The following is a 17,022-nucleotide window of genomic DNA, read 5'->3' as shown; positions in this document are numbered from 1 at the left end:
AGCTGCATTTTATTTTCACATGGATGAATGACATATTGTGACTGAACTGGACATGCTATGTTGACTAGTAAAAGATCTTTTAGAGGGGGGATCTCAAAAAGCAGTTTTCCTAATACCCTACTGTATATAGTGACCTTATAAACATTTTATATAAAGCCAAATGACTGACTTGAAACAGTTTATGTAATATTAGATGTTCCTTTATGCCTTATGAAAATCTGTCAGCATCACTAAAAAGGTCAAAATTCAATTGCCTGGGGTGATTTCCTTCTCTTGCTTCCCCTAACTCAAACCATTTCAAGTTCCTTATCTGTACATGCTTCAACATGTAGCAGAGCACAACTGTGGTCACATCTTTCATTGAGTAGCAGCTCAAGCTGGCAACCCCATTTCACCAACTGCGCTCTCACAGTACTAATCAGTGGTAAGAGGGATGCTGCCTAACATGCAGGAAGCATCAAAATTACCACCTCAGTGACCGCTGGTACATGTGCCACTGGTACTACCAGAGCTGCATATTGCCAGATGGTCAGACTGTAGCTGGCCAGAAGAGACAATGCTTATATTGACTGACTGAGGAAAAATGTAGCTACGGTCAAGCGCGGTGCCACAATTTAAAGTGAAATCTTTTTAGAAGCAAATGATCCTAAGGTAGACAGTAAAAGTTGTATATTTTAGTTGGCTAGTCAGTAGTCAATACTACAGAGGACTTTCTGAAATGGTAATCTGGACTATTGAATTTCACTGTGGATATTCTAGGGCTATATTACAGGGACAAAAAAAATGTATCAACGCAAGTTGCAGCAACTAAGTTTTCATTGCCTATTACTAGAAATGGATTATTTCCCTAGATCCACTACAAGACCTCCCAACATATTGGAAACATCTGAAAATTACGGGTTAAATGGTGGAATTAATATTAAAGAGAATCTGTATTGTTAAAATCGCACAAAAGTAAACATACCAGTGTGTTAGGGGACATCTCCTATTACCCTCTGTCACAATTTCGCCGCTCCCCGCCGCATTAAAAGTAGTCAAAAACAGTTTTAAAAAGTTTGTTTATAAACAAACAAAATGGCCACCAAAACAGGAAGTAGATTGATGTACAATATGTCCACACATAGAAAATACATCCATACACAAGCAGGCTGTATACAGCTTTCCTTTTGAATCTCAAAAGATCATTTGTGTGTTTACCTTCTGTCCCCTTCTTCTCTCATGCACTGAACATTACAGGCTTCCTGCAGACAGCTCTGCCTGTGCCTGTGTTTGTAATTCCTCAGTATGTGTCAGCCAGCTACTTTCACAGCCTAACAGAGGAGGGTTTTTATCCAGCACTCTTCTATCACTGATAAGATAGCAGTGAAGCTGCTGGCTTATGTAAATAAAACACACACTGGAGTGTGCATAGAGGAACAGACCAGCACGGAAGAGTTGGCAGCCTTCCAGACACAGGCTGACAAGTCTGACGGGAAAGATACATTGATTTATTACAGACACCGTGATAGTACAAAGTGCTGCAGTGAGCCAGAACAGATTAGAATAGGTTTAGGAACTTGTAGGATGGTAGAAAAAACGTTGTAATTTTTGTTACAGAGTCACTTTAAGATTCCTGTACAGGACCACCAATCATTTTCCACCAAATGAGTTTCAGAAGCCTGAGTGAGGTTATACAGCACAGGGATAGTCAGCATACAAGACTTTCTATTTCTCAAGATAGAATATTCCTAAAATATTACACTAGCATGTATAAGTCTCAACAGAGAAACATATTATTGAAATATATATTGGCAATACAATTTGAAGCAGAACTTTACAAGCTGCTATAAATGTATGTACATTTGCAATGAGGCACATCTGCGTAGAATATTTTTCCATTACATAACTCTGCCGTATACCATATTTTATATGGACCATTAATGAGAAAGGAAGCAACAGTCATTACTATGGACATAAAACATATACCCTAGTAAGAATTTTCATGACAAGGCACATAACATCCATTCTGGCTAACTGACCTACAATTAGTGGAAACTGTGCTTTCAAGTATTTGCATGTATATTTTTCTACTGAGCACTGACAGCTTGTACATAGTTTGTCCTGAAAAAATTCTACCGAGAGACTTCCTGAATGCAAATCACATTTACATATAAAAGAAAGACTGTTGTAGGCTTAATGGTTTATTTATTATATATGACTGTGATTTATACAGATCTAGTAAGCAGTGTTTACGCGTATAAAATTACACGCCATCCCAAAGTTCATTCCTTTGAACATGTCTTACGCACATGGTAAGAGTTGTGTCTTTTCATTCCAATGGGGATTTCAGTCTTTCCAGCCTTTGTACCGGCTGCCGTAGACAAAGTTCACTTCCAGATGAGATAATCGGTAGTTCATTTTCCACATGATGTTTAATCAGATGACTCACATTTTCAAAAACATGATCTTTAGTCCTCACCTAGACAACAAAAATACATTTATTTTTAGATCCAGTTAGGCAGGGCATTACAAAATCAAAACTTTTAGTAAAGTCGTATAATAAAAGCCAGACTTTAAATTCATATGCTTTCCTAGTCTTACATAGTTACAGTACATAGTTATTTTGGTTGAAAAAAGACATACGTCCATCGAGTTCAACCAGTATCTTGTGCAGTCACTATGTGGCAGAGCTTGTTTGTATGTAAATTGATCACTTCCCTCAGCACCTGCTTTTCCATATAAAATCATGGTCCCAAAAGGCGCGTACACACGCTGTATTTTTACAAGCGACGGGTCCATCAGAGTCAGACCCTCCCGCATAGCAGTCGTTCTGCCGACAGTAGCACGTGTGTACAGTCCGGATGGTGTAAGTAGTGCAGTTAGTTACTCTTGGGCAATCTCAGACTGATTTATGTGCACAGTCTGAGCTATCTAACTTCCTCCCATTATTCTATCATCAGTCACATCAGATAGTCGTGGAGCAACAGGATAATGAAATGTACACAAGGTGGATAGAAGAGTTTACTATTATATTATACACTGAGGTAGGAGGAACTGCTGGACTAAATTTGTAGTGCTGCCCACAAAACGTTAACTCCCCTCAATGTGGGAGGTAATGGACTGGGTCAGGTGACCTGGGCCTTGCTGAAGTAGAAACTCATACCTTAAAAGTTCTTTAAAGAAATAATTATAATATGTATACCTATATATCTGCACTGGAACTTAAAGAGGAACTCCAGCTTAAACAAACATACTGTCATTAAGTTACATTAGTTATGTTAATTAAAATAGATAGGTAATATAATCTCTTACCCACACTGTTTGAAAAGGACAGGCAAATGTTTGATTTCATGATGGCAGCCATCTTTTTGGTTGAAATGAGGTGACAGGGAGCATGAGACTCAGTTCCAACTGTCCTGTGTCCTGAGCACCTCTCCCAGTTGCTAGGCAATGTGAATAACATAGGAAATCCCATCATGCTCTGCACAGCATGAGGGAAAAAAAGCCCTGGCTTTTTTTCTTTGATGGGTGGAGCTTAGCTAAAAATGCAGCTAAAATGCTTTAGTAAGTAAAACAAAGTTCTGATGCTGTGAAACTGTTAAAGAAACACCAAGCCTTTTCAGTTCTGCTGAGTAGATTTTTAGTCCAGAGGTTCACTTTAAATTAACCAATGCAAAAAAAAAACCCAAAAAACAACAACCACAAAAAAAAAACTTAAAGTACTTGGTCTGGGGCAAAGACAACACAGTCTGTGCCCCTCCCCTTTGTAGTCTGAAGTACATGATGGTGAGCCAAGCAGTGATAGTTCCACCCACAGAACCTATTTTCAGATAGGGTAACAGAAGATTATGAACATCTGTTGGGTTTATAATACTGTTTATTGTATTGTTTGAGAGAATTTCAAACATGACAACGTTGAGAGGAAATCTTTTATGGTGCCCATACATAGTCTAATTTTTTTCATCTAATCTTACCATTTCTGTGTTATATAAGGGAACTGCCTAAATTATCCTTTCAGCATATCCACTTACTTTACCCATATACTACATAGAAATGGTAAGATTGGATGACAAAAATGGTACCATGTATGGGCACCATTAGAATGGCATATCTCTGAGATGTCACCAATATAGGTCAGTTGTATCCACAATCCCTGTTTTTGAGAGCCAAAAAACACTCACTTTTAAAAACAAAATGTTACTTTTCTTATGGGGGGGGGGAGGTTGATGTTGGTAAAATCACACATATATGTCTGTCTTAATTCTCTTCCTTAATATATAGAAAGATGTTTTATTTAACAGCATCACCAGTTTCCATACCACTGGTAAACTTCGGTGGCCTTACATATATACATACTTACATATTCTGCCTGGATGTCAAGTGCCATAAATCTGTAATTGTAGGCATTTCCAGTCTAATAGCCATGTTTCCAGTACAGAGGCTTAGTTCGGTGGGGGCGGCTCCACACCACCTCCAAGATTGTTTCGGTGTTAGGGTTCTCATCCCCTGGCATTCGGGTAATCAGTACCTCACTACAAGACAACATGATTTTCTTTTCTCGGTTTACCCCCTAGGTTTGTCTACACTTCATACGTTTGGACAATCTTGCTGATCTACTGTGAAAGCAATTGAGCAACTCAAAGGATAGTATAAAGAGGAAGTGCAAAGCCCAGACAATAGTATGTAAAATATGTTGTGATCGAGATTGTTAGAATGTTAAAAACATGTACAAAGCTTATTTAAAATATTTGATGTACGTAAAATGTTTCTTACCTTAACTACAGCTAAACTATCAGCAATGTCTGGTTTTAATATTCACTTGTGATTGTGTCTGAATCATATAAGAGGGAAAAAAAGGGAGACACATACCTTTCCTTCTGGGTCTACTAATAGCAGATGCTTTGTGTGTCCTTCATGTAGTCCACTTAGTACATACTGGCCGACTGATGTAGTGCTCTCTCGAACCAGAAAGTCACCATCATGAAGAAGAAAGCTTTCTGCTACCTTGCGATTCATCTTGCCATGAAACCACACTTCTTTGTGTAGAGCCATGCTGACAGGCAGCTTGCTGCCCAGGCATTGATGTCCAAAATCCAGAGTCCCTGGAGAAAAATCACATATTCCATCAATATCCTGGTTTTCTTCTACGTTCATATCATAACTCCAAATTTCAGAACTGAAATTGATTTTGCTCTCACACCCCCTAGTTTGTGCATTATCAGACTATAAAGTATACTGCTCAGCCTAAGGAACTAGGAAATCCAGACACTTGACATGATCATTCATAATTTCTGCCAAGTCTTTAATATATGGAAGTATCTTCTAAGCCTGTTCCAATATGAGCCACAGTGGAATTTTTAAGTCAAAAGGTTTGTCCCTACATGAAGACGGTAGTTGCCTGCATTTTTAGTTATAGTATCATTACAGGTTTTAGTCCTGTTTCCAAGGTTTCTGTTTATTAGCATTTGATATAAGTGTAATAATGTTTTATCGCAATAATTTCTGCTATTATGTCCAGAAAAAGTACCACTATCGCTACTGTTTCTCCTGACCTTCCTTTGCCTGGTTTCTGTCCAAGATATCTTCATTTTTCAATGCAACAATGAGAGCATAGAACCTGGTGCTGTAGCAGTTGCAAAGCCATATGCCTCAAAGAGCCTATCCGAGCTCAGGAGGAGGCATACAGTGTAATTGTGAATGTAGCTATGCTCCTGTTTCACAAATGTGACTTGAGGCCTTTGAGCCTAAAATATTCTGTGTGTTGCTGCTTGATTTGCTTGTTATGTTAAAATGCTTGAAAAACTCTATAACATGTTTGAAATAGAAAGGACTACTACGGTGAAAATTACACATTTTAAAATACATGTGCATTATATAAAATGTACATTTGCCCCAGAGTAAAATTCACTGTAAATTACTTATTTCTTATGTTGCCATCACTTGAAGTAGGTACTAAAAATGACAGGTTTTGGACTAGTGCATCTCCACATGGGGGATTCTCAGGAGTTGCTTTTTTTTTCAAAAGCACTTACTTAATGGCATTTGCTCAGTCCAGCTGACAAAATATTGTGCAAACGAGCAATGCTTGGTTCATGCATAAAATGTATACATTTCTGGTCCAGTCCTGTCAGTTTTGCATCAGTGTTCTATCAGTTTTACAGGTCCTTCTCAAAAAAATAGCATAATGTGATAAAGTTCATTATTTTCTGTAATGTACTGATAAACATTAGACTTTCATATATTTTAGATTCATTACACACAACTGAAGTAGTTCAAGCCTTTTATTGTTTTAATATTGATGATTTTGGCATACAGCTCATGAAAACCTAAAATTCCTATCTCAAAAAATTAGCATATCATGAAAAGGTTCTCTAAACGAGCTATTAACCTAATCAGCTGAATCAACTAATTAACTCTAAAACACCTGCAAAAGATTCCGGATGCTTTTAAAAACTCCCAGCCTGGTTCATTACTCAAAACCGCAATCGTGGGTAAGACTACCGACCTGACTGCTGTCCAGAAGGCCATCATTGACACCCTCAAGCAAGAGGGTAAGACACAGAAAGAAATTTCTGAACGAATAGGCTGTTCCCAGAGTGCTGTATCAAGGCACATCAGTGGGAAGTCTGTGGGAAGGAAAAAGTGTGGCAGAAAACGCTGTACAACGAGAAGAGGTGACCGGACCCTGAGGAAGATTGTGGAGAAGGACCGATTCCAGACCTTGGGGGACCTGCGGAAGCAGTGGACTGAGTCTGGAGTAGAAACATCCAGAGCCACCGTGTACAGGCGTGTGCAGGAAATGGGCTACAGGTGCCGCATTCCCCAGGTCAAGCCACTTTTGAAACCAGAAACAGCGGCAGAAGCGCCTGACCTGGGTTACAGAGAAGCAGCACTGGACTGTTGCTCAGTGGTCCAAAGTACTTTTTTCGGATGAAAGAAACTTTTGCATGTCATTCGGAAATCAAGGTGCCAGAGTCTGGAGGAAGACTGGGGAGAGGGAAATGCCAAAATGCCTGAAGTCCAGTGTCAAGTACCCACAGTCAGTGATGGTCTGGTGTGCCATGTCAGCTGCTGGTGTTGGTCCACTGTCTTTTATCAAGGGCAGGGTCAATGCAGCGAGCTATCAGGAGATTTTGGAGCACTTCATGCTTCCATCTGCTGAAAAGCTTTATGGAGATGAAGATTTCATTTTTCAGCACGACCTGGCACCTGCTCACAGTGCCAAAACCACTGGTAAATGGTTTACTGTACTCAATTGGCCTGCCAATTCTCCTGACCTGAACCCCATAGAGAATCTGTGGGATATTGCGAAGAGAAAGTTGAGAGACGCAAGACCCAACACTCTGGAGGAGCTTAAGGCCGCTATCGAAGCATCCTGGGCCTCCATAACACCTGAGCAGTGCCACAGGCTGATTGCCTCCATGCCACGCCGCATTGAAGCAGTCATTTCTGCAAAAGGATTCCCGACCAAGTATTGAGTGCATAACTGAACATAATTATTTTAAGGTTGACTTTTGTTGTTTTAAAAAACGCTTTTCTTTTATTGGTCGGATGAAATATGCTAATTTTTTTAATAGGCATTTGGGGTTTTCATGAGCTGTATGCCAACATCATCAATATTAAAACAATTAAAGGCTTGAACTACTTCAGTTGTGTGTAATGAATCTAAAATATATGAAAGTCTAATGTTTATCAGTACATTACAGAAAATAATGAACTTTATCACAATATGCTAATTTTTTTAGAAGGACCTGTACTTGTCAGGATTGGAACTGTACACCTTTTATGTGTGAACACACCCATAGAAACAAAACCTACAGAACAGGACTGGACACTTTTTATGTGTGAACCGAGTCTAAGGAAGCCGGCCAGCATCTTTGCATAGATCCTTTCCAGAGAGTGCTTCTGTTAAGAATACAGGAAATACTGAGAATCCCTCATGAGGAGATGGACCAGTAAAAAATGTCATTTTTTTTTTACTACCTACTGTAAGTGGCCGCAACATAAAAGAAAAGAAGTATAGTGCATTTTACTCCAGGAGACGTACTCCTTATATGTATATATTACCATTTTTGCAATAGTGGTTCTTTAAATTATCATTAAATGCACATTATTACTGTATATGTAAGAGAGGCTTATTAAAAGGCATATTACATATAGTATCTCACAAAAGTGAGTACAGCTCTCAGATTTTTGTAAATATTTTATTTCTTTGCATGGGACAACACTGAAGATATGACACTTTGTTATGGGTAACAAGTACTTATTGTACAGCTTGTATAAAATTGTAAATTTGCTGTCCAATCAGTTTACCCTATTACATAGATTTGGTAAGATTGGACGAAGTTTGTACCATTAGTGGGCACCATTGCCAATATCTTGCTGAACCTTGCACCATTACACTTGCTAAACCCCGGCCTACATACCAATCCGTCTGTATTGCTTCCCAAAGCCAGAGCTGCTTGCCCAACTTTGAGCTAGAATTAAGCTTCCCAGGCACAATATAACCACATTAATATTTAATATTGCAATCTATGACACTGCCCAAGCACGCCAGATACCTCTGTGCCCAAAATCTCTGCTTCCATACTTGAATATGATTTATGTAAAGGGAGCCTGAAGTGAGAAAAATATGGAGGCTGACATTTATTTCCTTTTAAACCATGCAGATTGCCTTCCTGTTCTGCTAATACTCTGCTTCTAAAATGTTTAGCTATAGACCCTGATCCGTCAGGCTTTTCTGGGCCAGGAATATCCGGAAATGCCAAGAGTCTTCCCCAGTGGGAACACAGAGAGCAATTTCAACTTGAAACTGAACCATTCTATCCCTATGAAACAAGTGTTGACTGGACTTCCACCTTAATTAAAGCCTATGTCAAGACCAAAGTATGAAAATACCATCTGATATTGTAGTGACAAGTGTGTTTTAATGTTGTATTTCTTTGTTTGAAATCAAATTTCTGCAGCATAAATCCAGTTTTAAAGGGACACTTAAGTCAAACAAAAAAAATGAGTTTTACTCACCTAGGGCTTCCAATAGCCCCCTGCAGCTGTCCGGTACCCTCGCCGTCTCCCTAAGATCCTCCTGGCCCCCCCAAGCATGCCACTTCCTGTTTCAGTGACAGGAGCTGACAGGCTGGGGATGCGAGTGATTCTTCGCGTTCCTAGACACATTAGCACCCTCTATGCTGCTATATGGCATATGATATATGCTATAGCAACATAGATGGCGCTATTGTGGCCAGGAACGCGAAGAATCACTCGCGTCCCCAGCCTGTCAGCTCCTGTCACCGAAACAGGAAGTGGCTGCCGGCGGGGTCAGGAGGATCGGAGGGAGACGGCGAGGGCACCGGACAGCTGCAGGGGGCTATTGGAAGCCCCAGGTGAGAAAAACTCTTTTTTTTGTTTGACTTAAGTGTCCCTTTAAGCACTTGGCTATGAGTGAAGCAGCAGAGATAAATAGCTCAATAGGCCAAGCTTCTGCTTGGCTCACATAAGACTACAAGAGGGCAGAGTACAAAATAAACACTCTGGAAAGACTGCAGCCTACAGCAAGGAGCACTCTAGGAACTGGCCAGTAATAGGTCTCCTGACTTCAAAGGCGATTTTTTTTCTTAGCATAAGGGTATCGAAGTACCTTATTACTCAAGATCACTGAAACATATTCCTTAGAACGTATTACTAGCTCTATTTGAAATAGGCCTGCCAAATTACTTAGCCTGAGGGCCATGGTCCACTAGGTCCTCCCTTCATTGAATCTATGGCTACCTGGCGTGTTACTGGGCTCTACATCTTTCACCTGTCCTCTTCATCTTGGTGGTTCCATGAAGTTGGTCACTACTGTTGTACCATTTGTGAGTTTAATACAGTTACTGCCTCTAAACTTGCCGTTTGTGCTCCATATCCCATGCCATCCAATACATGGTTGTTTTTACTTGCAATTGCATATAATAAAGTATTTAACCCGTAAGGGAACTTTAATAGGTTTCTATTTATATAGTTTATTTTCCAGCGCACCTTATATTGTATAAATACATGGTTGTTGTTGTTATATCTTTTTTGCATTGAGTGTTTCCTCACTTTATTTTTCAGTTTATTTTTGCCTTTAACATTATTTAAAAAAGTTTTCAATAAAAAGAAAGTTGAAAAAAAACAACAGTGTCATGGAAATAATACACGGATAAAAAAAAAAAAAAAATCTGCTACTGAGATGACTACACAAGGCAGGGAAAACATTTGTGCCTGCCCTGGACTTGTTGGATTTTACATTTTCTGTAGTAACAGAAAGAAACATGTATTTGCATACCTGGATTTCTAGAGTCTTTCTTGGAAACCTGAGTGTTTTCTGGATTGTCTGATTTTGGCACTGTGTTTATGTAAGATGGATCATCAAAAAGTTTTTCCCGACCTGATGCTAATTCCTGTCCATTCTGATCAGGTAGACCTTTCGAAATACAAAGAAACGAAGTTGTAGCATCATTTACAAAAATCCTTTGCTCCAAAAATAAGTTTCCAAAAGCTGAATATACATGATCCAGATTGTAGGTCTGAGGGCTGTATGGACAATTTGCTCTGCTTTAGTAGAGCAGCGCATCTGTTGCTATGGTGAGTAGAGGAGGGACAGTGGCAGTGAAGCATTTGTTTAATTGACAGTATGGTTCACTTCACTACACATTATTTAACACACAATGCAACTTTTCCTCTCTGTTGAATTCCTGTTTTTACAGGAAACACAACGCAGCTCCCACTGTGAATGTAACCTGAATATTGTTTCACCTCACTTTCTCCCCAAGTGCCAGATGTGTCTGTGAAACCAAGCAAAGTAAATTGGAGCAGATGTATTGAAACCCAATCCTATTAAACTTTGAGGAAATCTGGTAAAATAAGCAGATATTCTGATTGGTCACTAAGAGCACCTACTTCATATTTGAAATAATTTTGCTCCAATTTTCTGTGCACTGGTTTTGATAAATCTGATAGGGAATTCTCTGTCGGGGACACAGATGATATTTAAATCCTAAAAGAGCTTCTAATTCATTCCAGTCTTTATAAAACAAAGTTTAACTTCAATTGGCACATACAGATACAGTGCTGCCCATAATTATTCATACCCCTGGCAAATTTTGACTTACAGAGTACCCGAGTTGGGTTCTAAAAATCCTAATTGCACACAGAGGCTGGGTCTGCATATAATACCCAGCCTTTGTTGCTATACAGTTCCCCCCACAGGCCCCCCCTGTGCTCTGCTGTGACCCCATAAATTGTACTGTCAGTCTCGCCGCTTCCCCGCCTCCTCTGTCACCTTTCCCCACCCTCGTCTGTTCCCTCCAATCAGCGGGAAGGGAAGCGGCGGGGAGCGGCGACATAGAGAAGGTGGGGGAGCGGCGAGACTGACAGTACAGACATAAACAGCCGGTGTAATATCAGATAGTGCAGCCCGGAAGCAGCCTTCCTCACTGAGTATCACGCATGCTCAGTGGGAAGTTAGATATTATTTTCCTGAAATATCTCCGCTTCCGCACCACGTACACTCCCGACAGGGGACACCCTTCCCCCCCACGATCTAGCTCTGTGCTGAATTGCAGCCCCCGAGCCCCGCTGATTCCCAAGACTGATTACAGCAAACCTATCTCGGGAACTAGCGGGGCTTGGGGGCTGCAATTCGGCACAGAGCTAGATTGGGTGCTCCCCTCCCAAGACTAAAAATTTCGGGAGTGTAAGTGGTGCGGAAGTGGGGATATTTAGGACGTTTTATGTGGCTGCACAATTTAATGGGACGCAGGTTCCTACTGCACATGCGGGGCTGCACAACCTGCGGGGTTGCATCTGTCAGTACACCGGCTGTCGACACGCTGTGTGTCGCTTAGCACGGCATATGATTTGTGGAGTCATAGCAGAGCGCGGGGGGCCTGTGAGGGGAACTGTATAGCAACAGAGGCTGGGTATTGTATGCAGACCCAACCTCTGTGTGCAATTAGGATTCTTAGAACCCACCTGGGGTTCTCTTTAAAGTTACTTTTAGTCAACCAGAAACTATTTTTTTAATGGGAAATGACATAGGTGTCTCCCAAAAGATAATAAGATGATGTACAAGAGGCATTATTGTGGAAACCTAATGCTTTAGGGGTGTTTTTCAGCCAATGGACGAGGGAACCGAATCACAGTAAATGGCACCATCAAAAAAAGAGTAATACATGAGGATTCTCAACAACAACATCGAGCAGTCTTCAGAGAAACTTTGCCTTGGGCACCAGTGGACATTTCAGCATGACACACAGCAAAAGTGGTGAAGAAATGGTTAACAGACAACAACATTAACATTTTGGACTTGAATCCAATTGAGAATCTGTGAAGGGAGCTAAAGATCAAGGTGATGGCAAGACGACCCTCCAACCTGAAAGAATTGAAGCTCATTGCTAAAAATGAATGGGCAAAAATACCTGCAGAGACATGCAAAAATCTACAATTATAGGAAGTGTTTGATTGCTGTAATAGCCAATAAAGGCTTTTCTATTGATTATTGTCAAGGATATGAATAATTTTGGACTGGACACTTTTTGCTCAAATGTAATTAAAAGCTGAGAAATGTTTTATTCCACAATAATGCTTCATGTACATTGTCTGATCATCTTATGGGAGACGCCTATGTCATTTCCCGTCAAAAAATGACTTGCTGAATGAATAAAAGTAACTTTAAGTCAATATATATATATATATTATTCATCTAAAAAGTAGCAGCCGTTTCTACGTAATTATTCAAAAATGAAGGAAGCAATTTATGTAATATTAGACACACTGGCCCATATGCAATATTTTTTTTCTCCTAGGAGATAATTGTCATATTCTCTTTAAAATAACGTTTAAGCATTTTACAATTGAAAAAGAACACAAAACATGGGGAAAAAGTACTATCAAAATTATTTTGAGTATTTTCTTGCTTGCTGGTGCTTTTCAAGTGTTTCGTTGTTATTGGTTTAAAAGGCATTTTATGCCAATGTGTGAAAATCTCACCAAGCCAAAAAAGTGAATTGCATATGGGCCACTGGCCCTTATTCAATACATGAAGTTCTAAGTTCTAAGTTTTCTCTTAGGTGATACCTTATCAATAAAATTCCTTTTAAGCCACCAGCAAGCAGGAAAATGCGCAGAATAATTTGACAGTACTTTTCCACCTCATTTTTGGTTCTTTTTTAACTGCAGAGTGCTGAAAAGTTAATTTAAACAGAAGCTGAAAAATTATGTCCCAGGAGAAAAAGTGTCAAAACGTATGTCGACTTGGTTTTTGTCTCTATTGCTGAATGGCTCTAACGGGTGATGTATAACATCTCACTACTTTGTATTGTGAACAAAGTACATTAAATATGTTTAAAGTGTTATAAAAAAGATGTTAATAGTGAACTGGTGCCCATGAAGTTGTGTATTGATTGGTGGAAGCACAGTCCTGTATAACACATACTGAGAGTCCAATAGCAAGTTGGTCAGCATGTAACTGTTAATGGTAGATTGTGAAGGTCTATTCTTATTGTTAAATGTTATTCTTGTTGCTTAATGTTAATGCTGCTGAACAAACAGTTACCAGCATTCTGCAGTCACGTGACAAGCGGTGCAGCAAAAGGAGAGGCTAACCTGACAAATGCACCTTAAAATAAACAGAAAGAATACCTTGTGTGGCAGTTAAAAGCAAACAGCTGCTACTTTGTGGATGACCTTTAGAATCTTTTATTTCGCCAAACACGACTGGGTCGTGCTCGGAATTGGGTTCAGTATGTACAGGGCTAGTGTGGAATAGGACATACAATAGAAAAAAATATCAAGTTAAATATCAATTTAACATAACGACCATAAGTTATGTACAATGTGCAGCAATGCAATCATGTACTACCGATTGCCAGAACTCATGGAGTTCAAAGAGTTGACTAAAAAATAATATATACATAAATATCTCTTTAAAAAAAAAAAGAAAGAAAGTAATGCAGCAACAGGACAATACATATATCTTACCTGGCGTCTGCTGGCTCTCTAAACAGTTTTCATATATGATGGCACTATTCGTTTGGCAAGTCTAAAAATAAATGAAATACTTAGTACATTTTATGAGGAATTTGGGACAGTGTGTAGTTTTCATTAAAGCCCACCCTAGTTAAACTGTCCCTTAAAGAGAACCCGAGGTGGGTTTGAAGAATATTATCTGCATACAGAGGCTGGATCTGCCTATACAGCCCAGCCTCTGTTGCTATCCCAAACCCCCCTAAGGTCCCCCTGCACTCTGCAATCCCTCATAAATCACAGCCATGCTGCTGACAAACAGCTTGTCAGAGCTGGCTGTGTTTATCTCTATAGTGTCAGTCTGCTGCTCTCCCCGCCTCCTGCAGAACTCCAGTCCCCGCCTGCATCCCTTCCCTCCCTGCTGATTGGAGGGAAGGGACGAGGGCAGGGACCGGAGCTATGCAGGAGGCGGGGGAGCAGCTGAGACTGACACTACAGATGTAAACACAGCCTCACAGCACAGCTGTGTTTTATGAGGGATTGCAGAGTGCAGGGGGACCTTAGTGGGGTTTGGGATAGCAACAGAGGCTGGGCTGTATAGGCAGATCCAGCCTCTGTATGCAGATAACATTCTTTAAACACACCTCGGGTTCTCTTTAAATTCATGCCTGCTTCTCTAACCATGGGCTGCTAAAAAGGAAAAGTTAAAGTGCTACAGTTCTGCACTGGAGTGTATAGTCATGTCTTATGCTAGGTACACTCCATACAATTTTGTGTTAGATAGATGGTTCGTTAGATCATTTCTGACATGTCCGATCTTATTTTCGATCGTTTTTCTGATCGATTTCTCATAGGCGTGAATGAAAATAGATAAGAAAAGATAACAATCGAATCGGAAATCGATCGGACTGAAAATCTACTACACACCACTCAATCTCTAACTAAATTGATCTCATTTTTCCAACCTTTCCAATAAATTGTTATCTAGAAAAAATGACAATTCCGAACGTATTTACTGATCGGAAAAAAAACGTGCACTTTTTTCATACAATCGATTGTTTTGGTCGAATTGGGGCAAAATTGAACCTTTTGGTTGTAACGTGTATGGCCACCATTCAGTAAGTCCAGCGGCTGTACCTATTACCTTTTCTTCTGCCTCGGTGCGCCCTTCGCTGTTCTTTGCACATACTTTTTTGACATACACCTGTCTGTATTATTGCATTGTCATTTCCTACTCATGGATTGTCCTCCATCGATTACTGTCTGCACATAAGCATCTTTTATTGCATACTGCATTGCAATTTTGTACTTATTTTAATGCACCTTAGTCATTTCATGTATACAGGTACCATCTTTTTGGGGTGTACACACGTTTTAATTTTTTCGTCCCAGATATCATAATATATATATTTTTTCAATCACTATTTGGTGCCTGTATCACTTAATGACAAGTATATATATTTTTGTTGGCTACACCAGGCCTCTTTTGCAAATTAGGTTACAGTGACGTACATAACTTTACCGCTGTGACTTTCACGTTTATTAATTTTGCACCATTGAAAGGTTTACCTATTTATTTATTATACCGTCAGCATACCTCTTTATAAACTACTAGTATATTTATTCAATTATTCATGTGTAATATCTTTGGGACCCCAGACTCACGTTCTTGTTTTTATGTATTTTATTTTTGATGTTCTAATAAAGATGACTTTATATACATTTTGAATTACTGTCTAGAGTGGTGCATTCAGGGCTTCCCCTTTCTCTTCTTTTGTCCACCATTAGAGTAAGTACACCATGAGCCATGTGACTGAGCTGTTCAATAATGAATTACAGCATTACAAAAAAAAAAAACCTATCACATCTGTTTATTTACTGCACAGGAGGTGGGAAGAGCAGGCTAGGAAGTAACAATATTTTTATCTGGAAAGGTGCTTTCATATTGTGTTTATTGCAAACATAAAGGCACAGTGGGATGCGAAGGCTTGGGCAACCTTGTTAATTGTCATGATTTTCCTGTATAAATCGTTGGTTGTTGCGATAAAAAATGTCAGTTAAATATATCATATAGGAGACACACACAGTCATATTTGAGAAGTGAAATTAAGTTTATTGGATTTACAGAAAGTGTGCAATAATTGTTTAAACAAAATTAGGCAGGTGCAAACATTTGGGCACCACAGAAAAGAAATGAAATTAATATTTAGTAGATCCTCCTTTTGCAGAAATTACAGCCTCTAAACACTTCCTGTAGGTTCCAATGAGAGTCTGGATTCTGGTGGAGGCCTCTTTCACATAGTGATGTTAAAGCCGCACGTTAAAACAACATTTAATGCAGAATAACTCACTGCAATGAAAAATCAATGCCCTGTTCACAGTGCACACGTTGCTTTGGTGTCTAACGCTGAACGTTAAGTGAAAGTACTGCATGCAGTGCGTTATACACGTTATTAGCTGCGTTAGACTGTTTGCACATGCTCAGTAATGACTTGGAAGCATACCTTTCATTGCCTGTATGCTCTACTGTATGCAACGATAACGGGGCATTAAGTTGCGTTGCGACCTTTTTGGGGCGTTGCGTTGTAAATTGTGTTGTGACTTTAACGTCGCATCAAAACGCAACGTCCTACTGTGAAAGAGGCCTGAAGTTATTTTGGACCATTCCTCTTTACAAAACATCTCTAGTTCATTCAGGTTTGATAGCTTCCGAGCACGGACAGCTCTCTTCAACTCACTACAGATTTTCAATTATATTCAGGTCTGGGGACTGAGATGGCCATTCCAGAACGTTGTACTTGTTCCTCTGCAGGAATGCCTTAGTGGATTTTGAGCAGTGTTTAGGGTCGCTGTCTTGTTGAAAGATCCAGACCCGCTGCAGGTTCAGCTTTGTCACTGATTCCTGGACATTGGTCTTTAGAATCTGCTGATACTGAGTGGAATCCATGCGTCCCTCAACTTTGACAAGATTCCCAGTCCCTGCACTGGCCACACATTCCCACAGCATGATGGAACCACCACCATATTTTACTGTAGGTAGCAGGTATTTTTCTTGGA

At 39.8% G+C, this 17,022-nt stretch overlaps 1 protein-coding gene and 1 long non-coding RNA gene across 2 annotated transcripts in view; one reads left to right on the top strand and one right to left on the bottom strand.

Moving 5' to 3' along the window:
• LOC137561247 (uncharacterized) overlaps window positions 1-17,022 on the top strand; it is a 79,385-nt gene that overhangs the window by 30,236 nt on the left and 32,127 nt on the right. The window contains exon 2 of the long non-coding RNA XR_011029946.1: window positions 4,554-4,658. This is a non-coding gene — a long non-coding RNA (uncharacterized lncRNA). The remainder of the gene's footprint in view (window positions 1-4,553; window positions 4,659-17,022) is intronic.
• Window positions 1,849-17,022, bottom strand: part of SHC4 (SHC adaptor protein 4) — a 130,050-nt gene continuing 114,876 nt past the window's right edge. The window contains exons 9-12 of the mRNA XM_068272512.1: window positions 13,981-14,041; window positions 10,286-10,423; window positions 4,849-5,081; window positions 1,849-2,458 (exon numbers count right to left, since the gene is read on the bottom strand). Of these exons, the coding sequence (XP_068128613.1) occupies window positions 2,309-2,458; window positions 4,849-5,081; window positions 10,286-10,423; window positions 13,981-14,041 (582 nt within the window). The 3' untranslated portion in view covers window positions 1,849-2,308. The remainder of the gene's footprint in view (window positions 2,459-4,848; window positions 5,082-10,285; window positions 10,424-13,980; window positions 14,042-17,022) is intronic.

The sequence above is a fragment of the Hyperolius riggenbachi genome, chromosome 3, assembly GCF_040937935.1.
Source record: "Hyperolius riggenbachi isolate aHypRig1 chromosome 3, aHypRig1.pri, whole genome shotgun sequence".
NCBI classification, from domain to species: Eukaryota; Metazoa; Chordata; class Amphibia; order Anura; family Hyperoliidae; genus Hyperolius; species Hyperolius riggenbachi.
Note: the sequence above shows the minus strand (reverse complement) of the source record. Positions and strands in the feature narration are given on the sequence as shown.